At 40.5% G+C, this 22,832-nt stretch overlaps 1 protein-coding gene across 6 annotated transcripts in view; it reads left to right on the plus strand.

Annotated features, from left to right (window-relative positions):
• Positions 1-22,832, plus strand: part of CDK14 (cyclin dependent kinase 14) — a 543,695-nt gene that overhangs the window by 141,996 nt on the left and 378,867 nt on the right. For all 6 annotated transcript variants that reach the window (XM_039522181.1, XM_039522182.1, XM_039522184.1 and 3 more), the window contains one exon: positions 16,416-16,661. In XM_039522181.1, the coding sequence (XP_039378115.1) occupies positions 16,416-16,661 (246 nt within the window). Of the gene's footprint in view, positions 1-16,415; positions 16,662-22,832 lie in introns of those variants that run through there.

Below are 22,832 nucleotides of genomic sequence, written 5' to 3' on the forward strand. Positions count from 1 at the left end.
ATCCACAGATCATTAAGAGCTCTGGTTCTGAATGAGAACTTTTTGCTGCACATAATTCTTATTTAATTAGAATATCCCTTTTTAATTCAGTTTTGTATCTGACTGGGGGGGATTTTTTATTTTCTATTATTAAATCACAAATTGAGCTTTAATCATAGTTTTCACTTGCTCAAGAACCTGTGTTGAGCAGAATCTTTGCCAAATGATTGGTTGATATTTTGGGCGGCCTCATTCTGTCCCATCAATTGACATTGCAGTTAATGTGTAAACAATTTTGACCATATACAGTCTCTTAGGTATTTATTGAAAAGGATGCATGTAGGAAGACATAATCCTTTGTTTAGGATATCTGCTTACTGAATCACCAGTTGTTATCCTGTTTGCTGAGGAAATGCTTTGACATTGTCAACACTAGGTTTTGGTGTTAAGTAACTAATAAGCCTCTCTGACCTGTGGCCATGCTTTTATCCACATTTTCAATTGGGATTTGCCATTGGCCATAAAAATTAGGGATACGTGATTTTATGACTAAAGGGCCCAGTTCAGTGGGAGCTTTTCCTGAGCAAATGCTTCAGGAACAGGCATTAAACTAATCAAGTTGAGTATGTTTTGATCTTCTTGCTACTCTGGACCAGAGGTATCTGATGATGGTGGATGTAAACGAATGGAGATGTATGCACAGTGGGTGGGGTTTTCGAAGGAGCCTAAGGGAGTTTGGCACTCCAATCCCATTGAAAATAATTGTATACTGTGACAGACCCAGACCAGTGGGGTACAGGAGTCTGGTAGAGGGCAAATATACTGGTCACTGGATGAGTAGTTTTCTGTTCCCTGAGTGACCAGAGCAGGGGCTGCACTAGAGTAATCAGGAACCTGCTAGAACCAATTAAGGCAGACAGGCTGATTAGAACACTTGCAGCCAATCAAGGCAGGCTAATCAGGGAGCTCACTCCAGTCCGGGGGCGGGAGGGGGGAGCCAGAGGAGAGGAAGTGCATGTGAGGAGCTGGGAGCAAGAGGTGCAAGGAGCGGAGAGGGAGAGGGAGAGGGTGTGCTGCTGGAGGATTAAGGAGCACAAGCGTTATCAGACACCAGGAGGAAGGTCCTGTGGTGAGGATAAAGAAGGTGTTTGGAGGAGGCCATGGGGAAGTAGCCCAGGGAGTTGTAGCTGTCATGCAGCTGTTACAAGAGGCACTATAGACAGCTGCAATCCACAGGGCCCTGGGCTGGAACCTGGAGTAGAGGGCGGGCCCGGGTTCCCCCCAAACCTCCCAACTCCTGATCAGACACAGGAGGAGTTGACCCAGACTGTGGGGTCCACCAGAGGGGAAGATCACTGAGGTGAGCAAATCTGCCAAATAAGCGCAGGACCCACCAAGGTAGAGGAGGAACTTTGTCACAGTATCTAATCACCATTTATGCCTTTTAAAATCTCCCTCTATTGTGGTTATTTTCAGAATCCCAGCAAAAATAAGCACTGCCCTGTTAACATCCTTAAATGAGAGCATATCTGGATGTTGGAGAAGCTGCTGTATTTTTATATCTGTTCCTTTAACTACTTCGTGTTCATAAGAGAGGCTTGGAGGAGATAATATAAATCTTTAAACTCTGAAAGGTTTATAATGAAATTAATAATTTAACTAGTATAAAACCATTAATAATGCAATAATGGAAGGAAAACTGTGTAGAAATTTGAATCATATTTGCACATGTAGCCATCTGTTGGAGCAGGAGGTTGAGTAGACAACACTTTTTTTGGTTGGGAAAGTGATTTGAAAACACATTTTTTAATCCTTTATTTTTAAATGCTGTTACAGATGAGAAAACAGACCGCCGATCTTAATGGGTCACTCAGCAATGGAGTATAGAAGCTCTCTCTTATATTTCTGTTTTTGTTACACATTTGCAGTGCTACATGCAGTATGCACACTGCTGAACCAGCTTAATTCCATCTATTGAAACTACACATACTTTGAAATGAAGTCGATGTACTGAGATCTACATGATTTTAATACTCAGCGCTTGCGAAGTTCTGTGCATTTTCAAAGTGCTTTACAAATATTATTTAAACCTTGCATCTGCTCTGAGAGATAAATATATTCTAATTTTATAAATGAGGATTCACAATTTGTCCAAGGTCACAAGGCAAATAACTGGCACAGAGAGGAAACAAATTCAATAATTCCTGGTTCTCTGTCCTGTGCTTAGATTCAGTAGACAGCACTAATGTTCAGAGATTACATTAGCAGAATAAATGTATGCATATCACTTATGTTGAAAGCTCAGCCCACCCCCCGCCCCCAAAAAAACAAAACAAAACCTGTATATAGTATATGTAGCAAAAGGTTTCAGCAGTTGATTTGCTTGGCATGAGTGAGCCCTTCATTCCCCTGAATCAGGTGCTGAACACATGCTGTTAATAGTTAGTTATACACCTCTGCCTCAATAGAACACTGTCCTTGGAAGCCAAAAAATCTTACCGCGTTATAGGTGAAACTGTGTTATGTTGAACTTGGTTTGATCCACCAGAGTGCGCAGCCCTGGCCCCCCGGAGCACTGCTTTACTGCATTATATCCAAATTCGTGTTATATCAGGTGGCGTTATAGCGAGGTAGCAGTGTATATGTATAAGTAAATTCTCTTAATGCTATAAACTTGTATATGAAAAGCTGTTGAAATCCAGTATCATTTAACACTACATTAATATTGCTTAGAAAATTCCAAAAAATGACTGTTTCATAACAGATTTAATGAAGTAATTATCAAACAAAATCTGTGGGAGGTAATCACTGAAGCACAAAGAGGAGCCTAACAAATCTACCATGTCAGCAGCAACATAGTGATTACGAGCAGATTCATTTCCCAACCTATTCTACAACTCCAGTTCATGTACTCATGTAAAACTGATCCCCTTTCTAGAAGGCTGGTTTTATTAACAAAGAAAACAATAAAATAACAAAGATCAGCACAAAACCTGTTTCTCAATTTGGCTGATCCCGGTATTCCTACCTCAGGACTGCTCAGCTCACACACTGCTCAGCTCAAATACTGCATCCTCCCTCTCTCTCCCACAGAGGACTCATCCCTCCTCCCTTACATATAAGTGGGAGAATGAGCCGCCTGTCTCAGTGATGCAGTAGAGCCCACTTAATTTTTTCTCAGTAGAATCATCACCTGCTGGATGGAGTATTTCAGGTGAAAATGGAGAATTAATGTAAGAGCTTCCAGCTCAAAATTGTTTCTGTACAGCACCTCAGTTCTTATATTTATAATCTTCCTGATGACAAAGACATTGGGTTTTAACAGCAGCCTTGACTTCAAAAAGAGAATGATCATTACTGGAGTAAGCTTTTGATATGCGGATATGACAGAAAGATTGACAAAGAAGCTGCTTTAGGTTTGTTCTGTTACACCTGTGAAGGGATATGTACAATAAGGATTATATGATACTGTCAGATCCCCACCACAAGTCTCCAAAATTTGTCTTTCCTTGTGCATTTAACTGGCTGATGGGAGGCTCTGCACCCTATTACTATCGTTTTATTTAAATAGCAGTTAGAATAAGACTTATCCCTGTATTGAGCAGCTTACCATACGAATGCACAACATACAGACAAGGGAGTGGAGAAAGGAAGCAGCACAAAATTGTTTATTACTTTCAGAATCAAAGTTCTCCCTGACCTTATAATAACCACAATTTGCTGCCTTATAGTTAACCCTTTTTTGTTGGAAATTATATTTTGTTCCCTTTGGTTTTCACTTAATGGTATTTTTTCTCTCTCTCTCGAAATTTTTAACCCCACCTCATTCCATCCCATGTTTCCCCTCATATCTTATCAACACACTTGCTGCCTGCTTCCAGTCCTCCCGGTACCCATCAACTGCTTGTCTTTGACTCTTTTATTCTAGCACTAACAGTGTACTATCTGCTTACCTTTCACAAGTGTCATCGGCTTCTGTCGAACACCCCAGTAATTGTTCCTGCCCTGTTGCTCCACAAGGTGACTCTAACTTGCCTCCATGCCTTCCTCCCAACAGTTAGGCCCTCATCTCCATATTAAACAATCCGCTGAGGCTGGTGGTGCTGCCATCACAGAGACTCCTGGGCCAGTGAATGTGTCCTCTTTTGCTGCCTTCCCGGCAACAATCTGCACTGCCACTGGGCTCTGGGCTGGGATGCGATGGAGTCAGGTGGGCCCGTGTCCCTCTACCCCCTGACACTACACTCTTGGGGTGGTAGCCTCCCCATCTTCAGCCAGAAGGCCTGTTTGAGTCTACCCCATGCCTGAGTTCGCTAGACTATATTGGGTGCTCACCCCTGCCTGAGCCTTAAGTGTTTGCTGCTCTGCCCTGCTTGAGGGCCTGCTGCAGCTCTGCCTTGAACACAGGCCAGAGCCCTAACTATTTGTTGTTCTGCCCCACCCAGAGGGAGCCAGAACCCCTCTACAGACTATTTGTAGCTGTCTGCCCCAGCCATGTGGCTGGAGCTACTAAAGACTGTTGTGCTTCATCTCGCCCAGGAAGCTGGAGCTCTCCCTCATAAGTCTGTCACCTGCGGTCTGCCAGTAGTGAGGGACCACTGCAATGCCATAGAACTAAATGTGATGCATTGTTTGCCAGTTGCTCCGTTTCTGAGTGATGTGTTTAGTATTGGGATGATAAAGCACATTGGAAAATAAAAGATCTTTTCTAAAAGTAAGAAAAATTCAGGTTCGGATGGGAAACTCCGCAAATTAGTAACTTCTGCTCTTGCACCTATATAGACACTAGTCAGTGATACCTGTGATTGTATCAGGGATAAATACATCCAGGAAATCTGCAATTTAAATGCAAAATCTTTTATTCAGGGATATTTCTGATATTTCAAGAAATAATGTGATTCTTCTTTGAGTAATATCTCTGTGGGTGCTCCACTGTAGGTGTCTGCATCCGTGAACTGCTGATCGGAGAACTCTGGTAGTAGTCAGTCCCGCATGCTGTCTAGTTAGCGCGCATGGGTGACCCTCCTCAGTTCTTTCTCAACCACCCCTGGCTAGAGACAGAGCTATAGCTGTCCATTTGTGGATCATTATTAACTCTTTTTAGAATTGCTAATTTTAGCTTCCCTTGAAGGTTTTTCTTCGTTACTTGGTTTGTATTTTTATTTGACCATATTACGTGCCAGCAAAGGATATGGGATTTCTCTTTGCCTGCCTGCCTGCCTCTCAAATTGATCATTGTGCACACAGTTAACTCTAGGGGCTGCCAGCACCAATCCGTCCCTTGTGACTGGTACTGGGAACATTTGGATCTGTTTGGCAGGAAGGCATATTCCTTAGCTACCTTCCAGTTCCATATAGCAAACTACCAAGCCTTGTTGGCAAAATATAATTACACAAAACTTGGTTTATTTATTGAGCAACTTCCTTATTCTTACAAGGGTTAATTCAAGGCCATAGTCAATGAGGGCTAAGTGGTGGTTAAAATGTCCCTCCAGTCCATGCTAGATGCAGATGACATGGCGGCATGCTCGATTTCTTTGGCCATTGTGATGAGACAGGCTTTGTGGCTTCCAAACTAGAGTGGAAGACCTTCCCTTTGAAAGGACGAAGTTATATGCTGAGAAGACTGTTGCATCCCTTCACACGTTGAAGAATTCTAGGGTAACTTTTTGATCCCTCAGGATTTATACTCCCACCTACAAAAGAAAGTACAGCCCTCAGCCACCGTTCAAGCCCCGCTCATCACAATAAACATCTCAGTATTCATCACAGAGATCTTATGAGCCGCAACAGAAGCAGCCTAGGATCCCCAGGTGAAAGCAGTTAGGATCTCAACCAACTTCCTCTCAGTCCTCCACCTTGAAGTGGCAGTTTTGACAAGTTGGTCAAGGTACCCGTAGAACATTCTCCTTGCCATCTCATCCTGGAAAACCCCACCCATCTCTTCGGAGACTGTCAGTTGTTCTGCAGCACCCGGGACGGATAACACCTGACAAATTGGTGCTGGAGGTAATCCAGGATGGATACGCCATCCCTGTCTCCTTCTTTCCCATCCCCCAAATCCTTCCCCTTTCCTCTTCAAGGACGCTTGTCACAAGAGTCGTTAGGCCAGGAGGTAAACCATCTCCTTGGTGTAGAAGCTATAGAACCTATGCCTGGGCATCTAAGAGGCAAAGGCTTCTACTCTTGCTACTTCCTAATACCAAAGAAAAAGGGAGATTGGAGACCTATATTGGACCTCAGAGTGCTCAATAGATCTATCAGAAGTTCCAAGATGGTCACCCTATCAATGATTATTCCAGCATTAGAGAAAGGAAATTTGATTCTCTGCCTGCAACCTCCAAGATGCGTATTTTTACATTTCCATCATACCAAGTCACAGACATTACCTCAGATTCATGCTAGGCCAAGACAACTACCAATCCAACTCCCTTTTGGCCTCTCATCAGCCCCCAGGATATTCTCCAAGGTCCTCTTGGTAGTGGTGGACCACTTACGCTCTCAGAGCATTATTATTTATCCTTACCTGGATGATTACCTTCTCAGGGCACGTTCTTTCGCTGAAGCCCAGCGAGTCACCCAGACCACACTGAATCTGGTAATCCTGGACCCTGGACCAATTTCTGGATTCTCAAGAAATTGGGTATCTATATCAGCTCGCTAAAGGTTCACTTAGCAGCAGTTGCAACCTTCCACCAGCAGGTAGAAAGATGCTCCATTTTTTCTCATCAGACCATGAAGAGGTTTCTCAAAGACATAGCAAACTTCCTTCCCCAACCCAGACTTTCCATTCCTCAATGGGATCTCAACCTGGTGTTAAAAGGACTGACTAGACTACCATTTGAACCCCATGGCCACTTGTTCATTAACTCACCTTCAATGAAGATGGTGTTCCTGATCACCATTACCTCAGCAAGAAGGATAGGGGAGATATGATAGCGGACCCCCTGCTTCACTGTGTTTTTCCCTGACAAAGTCACTCTTAGACCACGTCCAAAGTTCACTCCCAACGTGACTTCTGCTTTTCATATAAATCAGCTTATTCAACTTCCAACCTTTTATCCTAAACCTTATAAGGATAATAGGGAAGGCATCCTCTATATACGCTGGATATGAGGAGAGCCTTGACATTCTATTTGGACAGAACAAGAGCTTTCAGAAAATCTCTGAGACATTTCTTCTCCATTGCAGATCAAAAGATAGTGATTTCAGCTCAAAGATTCTCCAAAAGGTCTCAAGCTGTATCGAGCTCTGTTACAGATGTGTAATGGTGCATCCCTCCATCCTCAATATGCGCACACTCTGAGATCAGTCCCTTCTTCCATCGCCTTCCCTAAGGGTATTCCTATATCGGAAATCTCCAGAGCAGCTACCTGGGCATCTGCACATGCCATTGCAGAACATTATGCCATCCTTGGACTCAGCACTGTGGCACCGAATCTGGCGTCTGCAGCTATCATCTATAACAGACTTGACTCTGAAGCCCCAGCCTTCAGTACTGGGCACTGCTTGGGAGCCACCTACATTGGAGAACCCATAGGGACGCTACTGAAAGAAGATGATGATATGCATTAACGATGGCTCTTCGAGATGTGTGTCCCTATGGGTTCCCCATAACCTACCCTCCCTCCTCTACTTTGAAGTTCTAGTAGTTGACACTGGTAGAGAAATATCAGAGGGGTAGCCGTGTTAGTCTGGATCTGTAAAAAGCAACAAAAAATCCTGTCGCACCTTATAGACTAACAGATGTACTGGAGCATAAGCTTTTGTGGGTGAATACCCACTTCATCAGAGGCATGCGTCTGACGAAGTGGGTATTCACCCACGAAAACTTATGCTCCAATATGTCTGTTAGTCTATAAGGTGCCACAGGACTAGGGTAACCAGATGAGAGGGAGAAAATATCAGAACACATGGAAGGGTGGGGTCCGCCGGCAGAGCCAAAAAAAAAAAAAAAGGTGAGTGCTGCCGGTGGAGCAAAATATCGGGACGTCTGGTCACCCTACACAGGACTCTTCGATGCTTGTGGTAGAGAAGGAACTGAGGAGGGATTGCCTGTGTGTGCTGGTTAGCCTTGTGGCAGGCAGGGAGCAGCGCTTGTGTGGGTTGGACAGACTGCTATTAAAGTTCTCCGATCAGCAGCACAGGGATGCAGACAAACCTACAGTGGAGCATCCATAGGGACGCAAAAAAACATTGTTGCTGCACAAGGTAACTTCTTGTTGTGATACTTCATGGGAGATGACCCTAATGTCACAAATAAATATTTCACTATCATATTTCATTTGAGAAACTCTTTGGGTGTTTTACAAAGTTAACTAATTTGTCTTTACAGTTTTATTTGTGTAGTGGCATTATCATTGTCTCCATTTTACAAATGAACAACAACACAGAGATTAAATGATTTTCCTTGAAGCTATTCAGTGAATTCCCTCCTCCTCCCCTCCCCCCGTGAGAACAGAACTCAGATCCCCTAACTATGTCCTGTGCTTTCATAGTCCCCATCCAGGAACAGGGTAGAAATAGGAAGCTTGAAAAGTTTCAATTTGGATAAACATCCAGTCCTTTGAGTGCTTATTCAAGTATTATCTGAACTATCCAAATCTTCAGGATCTACAAATTAGAATGGGAAATAGTTAACCAGAACCCATTTTACTCAGGCCAGTGCTCAGAAATTTAAAGAGGAAGAAGCAACCAAATTGAGAAGACCATTTGGCTTAATTTCTTAAAACTTTGTGTTTGTTGGATGATGAAAATGGGTTTACTTCAACTTTGTTTATATTATTATACATGGGCAATCAAAACAGAATGTGACCTGTTTTTCCCAAAATGTGTAAGATGTGTTTGTAGAATCTTATGGCACATATAATTTTGAGGCTGCTTTGTGATGTTTAACCAGTAGCAGGTTAGCCACTGGGCCAATGGGGGCCCAGGCCCAGGGGCCCTGGCCAATTGGGCCCCTGGAAAAATGGGAGTCTCTTGTCAAAAGTTAAGTCTGATCCTTCAGATCTTGCTGACATGAGCAGTTCTTACTGTGACCAGGTGCTTGGATGGGCGACACTGAGAATGCTATGCTCAGGTCAGACTGCAAGGAATAAAGCAAAGAGTCCCCGGAACTGGTAGGGACCACATGCATAATAGAAAACAATTAAGACATGAAAGGACATTAGCACTTACAAGCTAATCTGGTTACATGTTAAACTTCTAACAGGATATAGGTATACACAGACAAATACACTTAGCATCTCCCTTGATCTATTACTACAAATACATGGGTTAATGGTTGCTGCTCTAATATATCTCTTCGAAATTCACATACAAGTAGATTGTCTTGATTACTTTTTGTAGTAATTTTCCCTCTGCTGATACTCACACCTTCTTGTCAACTGTTGGAAATGGCTGATGTCCACCTTGATTGCATTGGCCTCATTAGCACAACAAAAGTAATTTTCCATTCTATGCATCCGAAGAAGTGAGCTGTAGCTCACGAAAGCTCATGCTACAATAAATTTGTTAGTCTTTAAGGTGCCACAAGTACTCCTGTTCTTTTTGCGGATACAGACTAACACGGCTGCTACTCTGAAACCTTTCCCTCTCTTGATATTCACTCCTTCTTGTCAGCTGTTAAGAATAGGCCACTTCCACCTTCATTGAATTGGCCTTGTTAGCACTGACCTCCACTTGGTAAGGCAACTCCCATCTTTTCATGTGCTGTATATATATTCTGCTTACTGTATTTTTCACTCCATGCATCTGATGAAGCGGGTTTTAGCCCACGAAAGCTTATGCCCAAATAAATGTTTTAGTCTCTAAGGTGCCACGTGTGCTCCTCGTTGTTTTTGCTGATATAGACTAACACGGCTATCGCTCGAAAACCTGTCTTGTAACAGTGGAGTTTATTTCCTTCACGAAGTACCTAGATAGACAGGCAAAGTATAAAGGGGACATTCAGGACCATAATGGTATTAATTGAATGCATGGATTTCAAGGGTAATAGAATACTTAAAAAAAAGTTGTCACAGATATGGAGCTAGTTGTTGACTGAACATTATAGGCTGGATCCTCATTTCTACTAAGTGCTCATCCTGTAAGGTGCTGAGCACTTAAGCACATGCTTATTTTTAAGCTCATACATGGTTCCATTGACTTTAATTGGATTTTTCACATGCTTAAAATTAAGCACATGCCTAAGCGCTTTGCTGAAGTGCATCCAGAGTGCTCAACACGTTGAAGAATTGTGCACTGACTGGTATTTGCAGTATTTCAGCATGGGGTAATCCCGAAGGGGTGGAAAGCTGGCTCCACACCAATGCCATGTCCTATGCACTGGTATGTGAGGAGGTGTGGCCAGAGTGAATTGTGTTCCAGAGGTCTTTGTGGATGTAACAGCAAACTTGCAGGTCTGTAACAGCAGCCTCATTTCAATTAGAACAATTCTGAGATTCCTCTAACTTGTGCTGGGGCCATCACCCAACTGTTCCCAGGGCTGGAGGAGTGGGACAAAAGATTGCTGGAAAGCCACTTTTGGGGTCCCCTGTTCCCACCCCGAGTCTGCTGGGTACTGCTCTGTTGCACCCGAGTATTCAGTCCTATATGTTTCTGAAATGTGGATCAGCAGGTGTGCAAATCATAGGGAATAATCTGTTAGTTTCTATAGCTCTAAAATCTGGCAGGCATTCAATGAAATGGTTCAGTTTTAAGCACTTTTTTTCTTACTGTCTGGCTCTGAGTGTAATAATTCTTCACATTTTATTGGAAAAATAACAAATTCAGAACACTAAAAGTATCATGGGGTTACCTTTTTAGTTTGTTTTAAATCTATGAAGGGTGCAGTAGCTAAATTAATATTGAGATTAGTTGGTTGAATGTTTTGGTTCACTACAAAAATCTACTCTCCTCCACTTGTCTCAAAAGTAAAGAAAAATGCACCATGAAGACAGGTGCTGGAGCAAGATTATGATTCCTTTGCTAAGGATTTCAGGTGGCAGACACGTTCCTTTAATCTGTCCCCTTTTTCTCACTTCTTTTTTTGGCTCTCTTCCACACAAATCTCTCAATAGAGATTTGAAAGCTCGGGGAAATCCCAGGCTGAGGCATGCAGACATTTCGTTGTTTTTAACCCTTTTCTCCACTTGTCATTTACCTTTTGGGTGAATAAGCAATATGAAGGCTTTGAGAGCGCTGTTTTGAATCACTTTAATCAGCTGCTGGTTACATCTCCTGAAAGGAAGTCTCCAGCAGGGGCCATGCCCAGTGGGACCAGCTAGAGGAGCCACAGTTAGCAAACTGGGAGACTGCCACACAAAGATTCAGTATAAGTGTGGCTGAAGGGATGAGAAAGTGAGAGAGGTGAAGGAAGCCAAGCCTGTCACCTAGGGTGAGAGCACTCGCCCTAGCCTTGGTAAAGGCTACTGAATAAAAAAATCACTTTTAAAAGTTGACATTTCTTATTGTTCGTATTTAAATTGTAAAATGAAGACTACATTAGTCTGAATGCTGATTCTGTTTTAATAGTTTAATGCCATAACTGTGATATTGTTTGTTAGATCAAAGTTTCTGAAACTTTTTTATAGTGAGGCCACATTTAATACACAGACTGTCTTGTGAACAACTTTCTCCCATTTGCACTTACATAATGTTTCTGTGGTCTTGTCTACACTTAGAAAAAGCCCTGACTTAGCAATTGGTAGCCAGCAATTAGTGTAGCTGCACCAGAGCTAACTCATAAGGCATAGAAGGGCAAATTGGGGCTTAAAACACCTTTTGTCTATACTGAAGAATTCGCTCTGATGCTGCTACACCAAATAATTGGAGCTCTTTTTGAGTGTGAACTATAGCAAATGCTTATATGAAAAAGCAATACTGGAGAAGTGTGTGGATCTTAAGTTGTTTTTAATGTGGTGGTGGTTTTGTATTATGGTAGCACCTAGAACTCCCAACTGAGATTCAGGCCCCATTGCACTGTATTCGTATATTCATAGAGCTGAAGATCAGAAGGGACTATTAGATCATCTAGTCTGACTTGCTGCATAACACAAGCCATTACATTTCAGCCAGTTACCCAGTGTTCAGTCCAATAACTTGTGGCTGACTAAAGCATTTCTTCCAGAAAGGCATCCAATCCTGTTTTGAAGACATCAAGCACTGGAGAACGCACCACTTCCCTTGGTAGTTTTTCCAATAGTTACTTACTTGCACTGTTAAACGTTTGTGCCTTATTTCCGATTTGAATTTGCCTGTCTTCAGCTTCCAGGCATTGGTCCTTGTTATGTCTTTCTCCACTAGATTAAAGAGCCCTCTAATACCCAGTATTTTCTTCCTGTGAAGGTATTCATACACTAATCAAGTCAATTCTCAATCTTCTGTTTGATAAACTAAACAAATTTGAGCCCTTTAAGTCACTCACTGTAAGGAATTTTCTCTAGCCATTGAATAATTTTTATGGCTTTCTTCTGCACTTTCTCCAGTTTTTCAACATCCTTCTTAAAATATGGACATCAGAACTGGACATTATATTCTAGAATTGATCTCACCAATGCCATATACAGAGGTAAAATTACCTCTCTACTCTTACTCATTACTTTCCTGTTTATACATCCAAGAATCACATTGGCTGTTTTTACCCTAGGGTCACTCTGGGAGCTCATGGTCAGTTGTTCATCCACTGTGACCCTAAATCTTTTTCAGTCACCTGTTTTCCAGGATACAGTTCCCCGTTTTTCAGGTCTGGCCTCCATTCTTTGTTCCCAGATGTACAACTTTGCATTTTGGCTGTATTAAAACACATTTTGTTTGAATGGGCCCAGCTTACCAAGTGATCCATGCGACTGTCCTGTCCATTATCATTATCTACCATTCCTCCAATCTTTAGTATCAGCAGTGATTAGGATTATGGTTCCTGTTTTACAGTGGGGAAATGGGCGCACAGAGATCATGTGACTTGCTCCCAAGATCACACAGGAAATCTGTGACAGTGCTGAAATTGAGCCCTTATCTTCTAAGACCCAGTCCAGTGTCTTAACCATAAAATCATCCTTCCTCTGTAATGCAAATAAGCTGGTGGAAGTAAGGCAGAGGCCAGCCAGCTCCAGACCACCAACAAATATGTCCCAGACCACTAAAGGTCTACTGACCTCAGTTTGAGAACCTCTCAGATTACTTGGTCCAAAACCAGGTTTATATAACCACGCATGTACTTGTGCCAGCCTTTTGAGTGGCCAAAATATAAGAATATATATGAAGAAATTACAAAAGTATTTCTTAGGCTATGTAAGGAAAAGACAGCTACTTTCAAATCTGAATTTTGTTTGAGTTTGTTTCATGCTGTAGTGGGTGGTACAGTGCCAGGCATCCTCTGCTGACCTCTTAGATAAAATGAAGGCTCTTTCCATGCGCAGAAAAAAGACCTCTCAAAATAGTATACTAAGCCATACTGGAACTCATATAGGCAATGGCTCAGTGCTGACATTTCAAACTTTCGACTTAGCAAAGGGTAGATTTTAGTCCTAAATTGGCTTTTTCTGACAATAGATGGGGAAGAAGGTATGGGTGTTGTTCAATCCACCTATTTGGTCAAAAAGCATCCCTTTTTAGAGTTCCATGAGGAAAGCAGGTTAAACAGATGAACGACACCCTTTTGAAAATGGCAGTATTCTGGCATATTAAAGGTTATGAACAGAGGGTTCTGTGGGTCGCTCAAACGCTTAGTCAATTCAGATTCCAGAGAACTTCAGTATCCCATAGCTCATACTCACTTGATGTTCATGTATAACACTTATTAGTGTATTGTATGTGTGCCCAGGAAGGAGAAAATATATCTAGTGCCGTTAAACTTGCTAAAGAAACATATTTTAAGAGTCTGTGAATGGATTTTTGACAGAACTAGTGAGTGATGTACTCTGTTCACAGTACAGGCAAAGCAGAGGCAGTAGCAGTCCAAGCTTGTCCATCTTCCCACAGCAAGTGGTGTTCAGTCTGCATTTCCATTCATTCCCTGAGCTGCAGAGCCTCCAAGAAGGTGACCACTTGGAGCAAATTTTGATGGTGGATTTTGTGATGTGGGCATACCAGATGGTAATCTTTTTGGGTGGATTTTAACCTAGGCTAAATTCAAACTAGTGACCTAGAGGTGAAGAAGTGTCCTCTAAGACATCCCATTTGAAACTATTACCATTACTGCTTGGCACACAATAGATGGCAGCACATCTGCTGCCTGTGTATTGTGTGTAGGTAATGTGTGCTTAACCCATATTAGAGCCTGACACTGGGCAGTAGGTTCTTCAGCGTAACATGTAAACAAAACTCCATATAAGGCAGATGCAGTAATCACAGCATCATTAAGCTGAATTGTAAATATTTAAGTTTAATTGCTGACAGCTGATCTTTAACAATTTCATTAAGAAACATGTTTTAGAAGCCTTTTTATTATTTGTTTTTTGTTCTTTAGTTTATAATATCTTGGAAGCTGGGAATTTTTTTTTTTCCTTTAGTGATTCTATGTTCCTGGGAAAACATGAGTGGCGCCAAAATTTAACACTGCTGTTTAACCTCAGCTTTAGCTTGTGCATTTATTGTGTCAGACACGTCTTGGGTTGTGCACCAGCGTCACGGATTTCAGTGTATGTCTAGAAAGAGCAATATTTAGTGTATAAAGTGGAGTGTGTGTTTGTGGCTGGCATAGTGGTAGGGGGAATAGAAATACATTTTAAAAAGGGAAGCCCACTTAACTCCTAAACCAACCAGTTTATTATGTCTTTGTGGTAGTAATGATATACCAAAGTTTAGCTATTAAGTCAAATTCTGCCCAGAAATGTGTGTATGGTTTAGGATGAACAGGCACTGCTCCTAATCTTTGGTACCAGAACAAGTTTTCAAAGCAATGACGTTTCAGTTGATTGTCTTTTTAAATAAGAAATGAAACTTGTAATCCCTATATTGGAATATCAGTCATGTACCTTTAATTAGAGTTAAACCTGTCTCTGGTAGTTCAGCTAGTGCTGTACAGTGTATGTAATATTTAATTATGAAGGCAATCTTTGGACCATTGTGTGTTCTTGATGTTTATGGAGGAGTGTTGTGATATTCAAGAGTATGATTGGTTTGTTCTGTATTGTAGCCTTTATTTCTGCATGAAGGCATTACTGTCAGTGAACAATCAAAGTAAATTGGATTTCAAGCAACCAAACCATAAATGGAACGGTGAAGAAAGATTTGCTGTTGGAAAATGTTTGTTTGCATTGGTAACAGAGTTATAGCTATGAGGGAGGCACCCTGCACAAACACATCTCTAAAACTGATCCCTGGCATGACACCCAATTTGTAATTCTTCAGCAGATTTTCAAAGTATCATCAGTAAGGGCCCTGCAAATACTTACACACTTGCTTAACTGTGCACATCTATAGTCCCATTGATACTAAATCAGTATTGCCAACTCCAAATGTTTAAAAAATCACAAGATATTTAAAAAAAATGTTTTGGATTCTTTTTCTGTGCCTTTGGGTTTTTGAGGTTTTAAAGTGTACTTGGATCCCATTTTCAAGCTTTTCTAACCACAAGGGTTAGAAAATTAACCTTTAAAAAAAAAAAAGCTGTGTCATATAATTACATGAGTACAGGATCAGGGCTTCAAGCAAAACCACAAATTTTGCAAGGCTCATAGTAAAATCACGAGAGCTGGCAACCTGTAATCACAATGGTGCTAACTGAGTGTGGAAAAGATACGTATGTGCCTAAATGTTTGCAGGATCAGACCCTCCTGTCACAAACATAGGTAATATAGTTCAACCCTGTGGCAAGAACAAATGAGAACTCTGATCTTTGTGCTTTAGTGTGTCATCAGGCTGAGGTTTCTCATGTTTTAGTACTTGGGTATTGATTTACTAATTTGATTTTCTGGGGCATATGGTGGTGATGATGCTGCATAAGCATTATTTTAAAAAAAATACAATAATTATAAACTGGTATTGACTCTTTGCAGTGCAGCACAAAAGTATGTATGTAAACTGGTATCATTTATTTAAGTTTGCTCTCATCCAATTTTAAACAAATGGAAATCGATACTGGTTGCAGATACCAGTGACTGGATTGTAGGATGAAGTGGACTGCCACTGTTACAAAGAATAACCTGCAAAAGTTTAGATAAAATAGACCTCTATTGAGACATTTATTTTGAATTTGTCATTTTACCTGATCATACAAACTATATGTTGCTTCCTCCTTTCCTGTCCTTTCTTTTTTCTCTACCCTTTAAGTAGTACATCTGATATACCTATTTGTGTATATACCTGGTGTGTGTGTGTGTATGTATATATATGAAAATACACATTTTACAAAATTTCAGTCTTTAAAAATGTGTTCTTGTTACACTTGAAATTTCATCTCTTTTAATTGTAGGTGTATAAATTATATTCAGTGCATTTAATTTGTTTTCTTTCAGATATGTGTCACAAAGATGTCTACACGGAACTGCCAGGGAATGGACTCAGTGATCAAACCCCTGGACACAATTCCCGAGGACAAAAAAGTCAGAGTTCAGAGGACACAGAGCAGTTTTGATCCATTTGAGAAACCAACTAGTCAAGTGAAGAGGGTCCATTCAGAGAACAATGCTTGCATTAACTTCAAAACTACATCAGTAGGGAAAGAATCTCCTAAAGTCAGACGACATTCTAGTCCCAGCTCTGTAAGTGCATCTGGCTATATTATCTGTGATCACCAGTTTCTACACCAAATGCATAAATACAGTACATGTTTCTTACCTTTGTAAATGAAATTCAACACCTCTTAAAGCATTCCTCTCAGATTAAAACTAATGCATTTTTTAAAAAATGCCCTTTACTGTTGCTACTAAAACTCTAAATTACATTTCACTGTTGTGTTTAATCTGACAATTCTCTCAACTCTTGGGCAGTTAGTTTCACTTGTTTATGGACTGTTTATGGACAGTGTCTAATCAATTTCACTTTTAGGGTCTCATCCTCAAGTACAATGCTAAAGTATTTGGATTGCTAACTTTGCAATGGAATGTTTATTTCCAAAGAAAAGTTGTTTTCCCTGGAACATCAAACAAATGAACACAAAACTTCCAAAACAAGTAGACACATTTATTTTGGTTTTAGGTTTTATAAAAGTACATTTCTATTAAACCTGAACCTTGGGCCAATTTTGACTTTTTTGTGTACCTTTTAAAATCCTCTTACTTTAAATGGAATATATAAGTGAAAATAAGGTTACTGTTTTCTGACAGAACCATGCTGCAGGTGGAAAAGAATGAAAGGATTTTTATCAGTGCAGTATCATGTTTTCCTTGTGGTGTAATATTTTGAAAATAGGTAGATAAATAAAATGTCATGTCTTTCATGACTAGTGCCCAGACAGATGTCCTGCAAGAGACCATAACAAATTATTGAAAAATTGTATCTTCTTTTTACTGTAGTAGGATAAATCCATAATATGTGACCTTTTGATATAAAGATTACAGATTCAAGGAGAATTCAAAGAATGCTTCAAAAGTTAGTTGCCATGAAAGTGATTTAAAAGGTTGATTGTCTTTTCTGCTGTCTTTTCTGGATCAAAAGAACAGGAGTACTTGTGGCACCTTAAAGACTAACAAATTTATTTTAGCATGAGCTTTCGTGTGCCAAAATTCTCTTTTCTAGAGCTGAGCTTTGTTTAACCCATGTGAATTTAACAGATAAGATGTCATGCCCTTAGAGGGCTGTACTTTGTAGGAAAGGTTATATTTTAAAAGGAACTATCTTTAAGAAAAATAAATTTGCTTTTCCGTCATGGTATCATGTTATACAGCCTCTGTCACAGAAGTCTCCCGTATGATCCAAATCAATCCATAAGAAAGAGTTCTTCATAGTGTGTGCTTAGTGACTATAGTCACCACCACCATCACATTGTTTAATGTTTTCAGGATAGAATGGAGCTTTATAGTTATTCCTCAGCCTCTTAGTTAATACAGTGTTTTTCTTGTATGGGTCAGTTTAGGCTCTTCACCTACAGTGTATCCAGTGCTCTAATCTGGTTATGTAAAATAAAAGGTAGGTTTATTTACACACAATAGCATCAGTATTAAAAGAAAATGAACAAGTCATACAGGACACGCAAAACCAATATCTGATAAATCAAGATGTAAAGTTTAACCTAATCCTAACTAAGGGCCCTGCCCTTCTCTGAGTGAAGACAATGGCAAAATTCTTCGCTGGGAGCAGCATTGGGCCTTAAGAACTGCATGACTAAATAACTCTCTTCTCAGAGATCCCACATGGAGAAAGAGGTTTGTATATGAGAGAGAGAAAAATCTGGTCCTTCTAACTGCTATCCTAGACTAGCACCATCTCTTCATGACTTCTTTGGTGTAAATATCACTTGGCTCTGAAGGATTTATGGACTCCCAGTTCTCATATAATCATAGGAATTAAAGATGGAAGAGCACTATGTGAACTTGCAGTCCATCTATCTGATGATGCCGGATTGTTTCCTAAAATGCATATTCTGTGTTTTGTTTTGTTTATGTCTGCTAGTTTCAAAAGTTGCAAACAATGGGGACTTCATTGGGAGATGATTTGCCAGCCTACTGTTATTGCTAGGAAGTTTTCCCTAATATCAACCTAAATTTTCTGTTTCTTAACGTTTTCACATTTTCTCCCATATTAACCTCTTGTAGCTGTCTAAATACTCCTACTGAGTGTTTACAGCCTTCAAATGTTTGTGGACTTCTACCATGTATTAGTTGTCATCTAAACAATTTGCTGGATATAAACGTTAACGTAGTTGTTCTTTATAAATCAGTTCCCTTGGCTTCCTAATAATTTTTGTCGCTAGTATTTTTTGAACTTCCTCCAGTTTATCAATATATTTCTGCTAATAAAGTGCTTAAAATTAACATTCAACCATATCAGAACTGTGAAATTATCCTTTTCAAGCACATCAAAGTTGCCCTGACCTTTTTTCTTCCCATCTCCTATCACACTGGAAATCTGCATCTAATTTGTTCACCACTATTAACCTTAAGTTTCTTTCAGCATTATTGTTTTTCAGGTATTTCCTGCTTACTAAATTTGTTTGAATCATGTTTCGGCAACTGTATTAGATTGCATTTTTCTAAGTTCCAAGTCATTTTGTCTAGACCCCTTTGTATTATTTCCACATGCATTTTGCCCAGATTGATTTTAGGACATGTTTGTTTTCCAAGTACTCTGGGACATTCTTTGAGTACTTACTTTGATAGGCTTGTATTTCCTTCTTGTTCAAACTTCTGTTCTTAATTTTCTTTCTAAAGACAGACTTTAAAAACAAGTTCCAGTTTTTTTAAAATAATACTAAAAAGCTCGGTATCGTCACCATTTTTGTTTCACATGTTTACATTTATTAATAGGCACCACTTCTCTCTAGTACGTCCTTCCTTCCCCAATTTTTATTTAGAAAATTCCCTTCCCTTCCCTTTTGACTAGCATTAACTCAGTCTCCCTTTCCCATTGCCTTTATTTCTAGCTGCAGACAATTAGCTGATTCTGCTTATTATTGTTTGGCTGCTTCCCCCTCCACTTTTCTATTTACAATTAAAAAAAAATCTTATTTTTGAATAGTCATTTGATGAAGTTTCACTGATGGCGGCTACTTCTCTTTCAGAAGACGTAATGTACTGTGCCTTATTTATGGTGTTTCCTAACATTCCACATACTCTTTCCAAATTGGTAGATTTCAATGCTTTCTGCATTTTTTCTTTACTAACTAGGGTCCCAATCCTGCAAGCACATACACAGAAGAAGTCTTACTGATTTCAATGCGACTGTTAATGAATAAAGTAGGGCTGTTGATTAATCGCAGTCAACTCGCGGTTAAAAAATTAATCACAATTAATTGCAGTTTTAATTGCACCGTTAAACAATAGAATACCAATTAAAATATATTAATTTTTTGGATGTTTTTCTACATTTTCAAATACATTGATTTCACTTATTACATAGAATATGAGTACAGTGCTCACTTATTTTTATTACAAATATTTGCACTGCTGAAGAAGTAGTCTTAAAAGAGAAATACTCCGATTTGAAAACTACAGAACTGGAACCACCAAAAATAAAAATCAACTTTCTGCTGGAGACATCTGACTCAGATGATGAAAATGAACATGCTTCAGTCCGTACTGCTTTGGATCGTTATCGAGCAGAACCTATTATCAGCATGGAAGCATATCCTCTGGCATGGTGGTTGAAGCATGAAGGGACATATGAATCTTTAATGCATCTGGCACATAAATATCTTGCGACGCTGGCTACAGCAGTGCCACGCAAATGCCTGTTCTGACTTTCAGGTGGCATTGTAAACAAGAAGCGGGCAGTTTTACCTCCTGCAAATGTAAACAAACTTGTTTGTCTGAGCGATTAGCTGAACAAGAAGTAGGACTGAGTGGACTTGTAGGCTCTAAAGTTTTGCATTTTTTAAAAATTTTTTGCACATAATTCCACATTTGTAAGTTCAACTTTCACAATAAAGAGATTGTACGACAGTACTTGTATGAGGTGAATTAAAAAATACTATTTCTTTTGTTTTACAGTGCAAATATATGTAATAAAAATAAAGTGAGCACTGTACTTTGTGTGCTGTAATTGAAATCAATATGTTTGAAAATGTAGAAAAGAGCCAGAATATTTAACGAAATGGTATTCTGTTATTGTTTAACAGCGCGATTTATCACGATGATTTGTGATTTAATTTTTTTAATTGCTTGACAGCCCTAGACTAAAGTTAAGTACATGAATAAGGATTTTTAGGGTCAGATACTTGATTTCTTAATTTCCACAATCCTCTTTTCTTAACTCAAATAAACTTACATGCCTGCATCTATGAACCAATTTCTTATTGTACTGTTTCCATATAGCTTTTGGTCACTTCTCTTGTTCTTGCCTGTAGAGTTCCAAAAAACACACCTCACAAGATAAAAATAGTTTGTTACAATGGCTGCAACTTTAATAAATAAACAAGAATGTGCATGAAGGGGAATAGTCTTTGTGGAATGGGTAACTGTATCCACTCTGCTTAGTCTTGAGCCACATTTGGCAAACCCCAAGGTCAAAATGGCTACCAGGCCAGAGATACTGTCTAGCCCAGTGGTCCCCAACCTTTTTTGTCTGGGTGCCAGATGACGAGCCACAGAGGACTGTGGCAGTGGACGAGCATCCGCCGAAATGCTGCTGACAAGCGGCGTCATCCAGAGGTGTCGCCGACAAAATGCCGCTGAAATTCGGTAGCATTTTGGCGGATGCTCATCTGCCAGCCAGTACGCGGGCGCACTTAGATGCCCTGGTGGGCACCATGGCGCCCATGGGCACTGCGTTGGGGACCCCTGGTATAGCCCATCCAGGCCTAGATACCTAGCTTGGACTGCAAGTCACACTTCACCCCTGTAGAGAGAGTTAGATCTACCTCTGAGACACAGTCCAGGTGGTCTCTGCTGGAGAGTTTCTCTGTCCCAACCACACACTGAATCAAACAGTTCTGTGGAATATATATCCCTCCCTCCCTGGCCCAAACAAACGTATCCCCTACAAAGACTGACTGCCCCAAAGTTGTGGCATAACACTCAGGGACATTTGGAAACCTGAACGCAAATCTGGCTTGACCCAAAGAGGGAGAGTGGAATGGTAAATCATACATTCAGTAATTAAATGTCAAAACCAAGGTTACAGACTGATTGCTTTCCCTAAGTCCTGTCCCCCTCCAGTGCATGGGTAGGATTAAAGGAAAATTTTGCTGCCGTAGCAAGAGAGGCTGAATGGCCCCTTTGCTCTTCCCTCAGCTCAATCCAAGGGGAGAGGGCATGCACCGTTCCCTCCCTCCTGGCCAGTACAGGGGAGTCGCATTTTACGCGCGGGGGTTAGGTTCTGAAGTCAGCGCGTAAGGCGAAAATCGCGTATAGTCAAACGCTTATTGAGTGGAATGGTGGGTGGAATCGCCCACACTACAGGTACAGTATTTAAATTATTTTTCTTTTTTTGTTTTGTTTTGCCGAGCGCGTATAGTTAAAATCGCGTAAGTTAAATGCGCCTATGATGCGACTCCACTGTAAGAGGATTCCTTGAGCTGGAGGCTATGGTTGGTTGAAAGGGGGAAAGGAGCCACGGCATCCATCCAGGGAAATCCCCAGCAAACTGCAGCCCAGCTAGCCAGACACTGCTATGCTGCCTTGGGAGTGTGTCTGTCTCTCTGTGTCTGTCTCTGTGGTGAGAAGGGGTGTGGTGGGAGATGGTAAAAAGGGAGGCTGAGCTGAATTTTCAAACATTTCTCACCTCAGTAGATCCAGGATAGTTCTCCTCTGGCTTGTCCACTCAACTTGTATGTTGTTTGGGAACATTCTGATGCGTGTTTGGCTGCCTTGTTACCCAATGCATGTCTGCATGGTTAGATTCTCTAGGAGATGACAGGTTGTGGTTTTGAGTAACACGAGTTGATCTGGGTTTTTTGGTCTTGTTTTCTTCTAGTCTTCGTGTTCTGTAACAGATACCCATTATCATTTCCTCTACTACTTATTCCTTGTATTTTTAGACAAAGAATCACTACCAGATTCCTCATTGTCAAATTATACCTTGCTGGGACTGTAAATAGTTCTGGCATATAGATTACACCCATCTGAGTTGACATTTCAGTTATGAGAAGCACCCTGCCAAGTTTGTTATGCCCTCTAGGTCATAATCACTATAATTTTGTTTCAGTTTGAGTTCTCTCTCTTTTTTTGGTAAGCCACCATTTATATACTGATTCTTTGATAGATGAGTAGTATCTTCATCTTTTGTTTAATAAAATTTCCACTTTCTGCCTTGGTTAGTATTCTACAAATGCATGC

The sequence above is a fragment of the Mauremys reevesii genome, linkage group 2 (genome assembly GCF_016161935.1).
Source record: "Mauremys reevesii isolate NIE-2019 linkage group 2, ASM1616193v1, whole genome shotgun sequence".
Taxonomy (NCBI): Eukaryota; Metazoa; Chordata; order Testudines; family Geoemydidae; genus Mauremys; species Mauremys reevesii.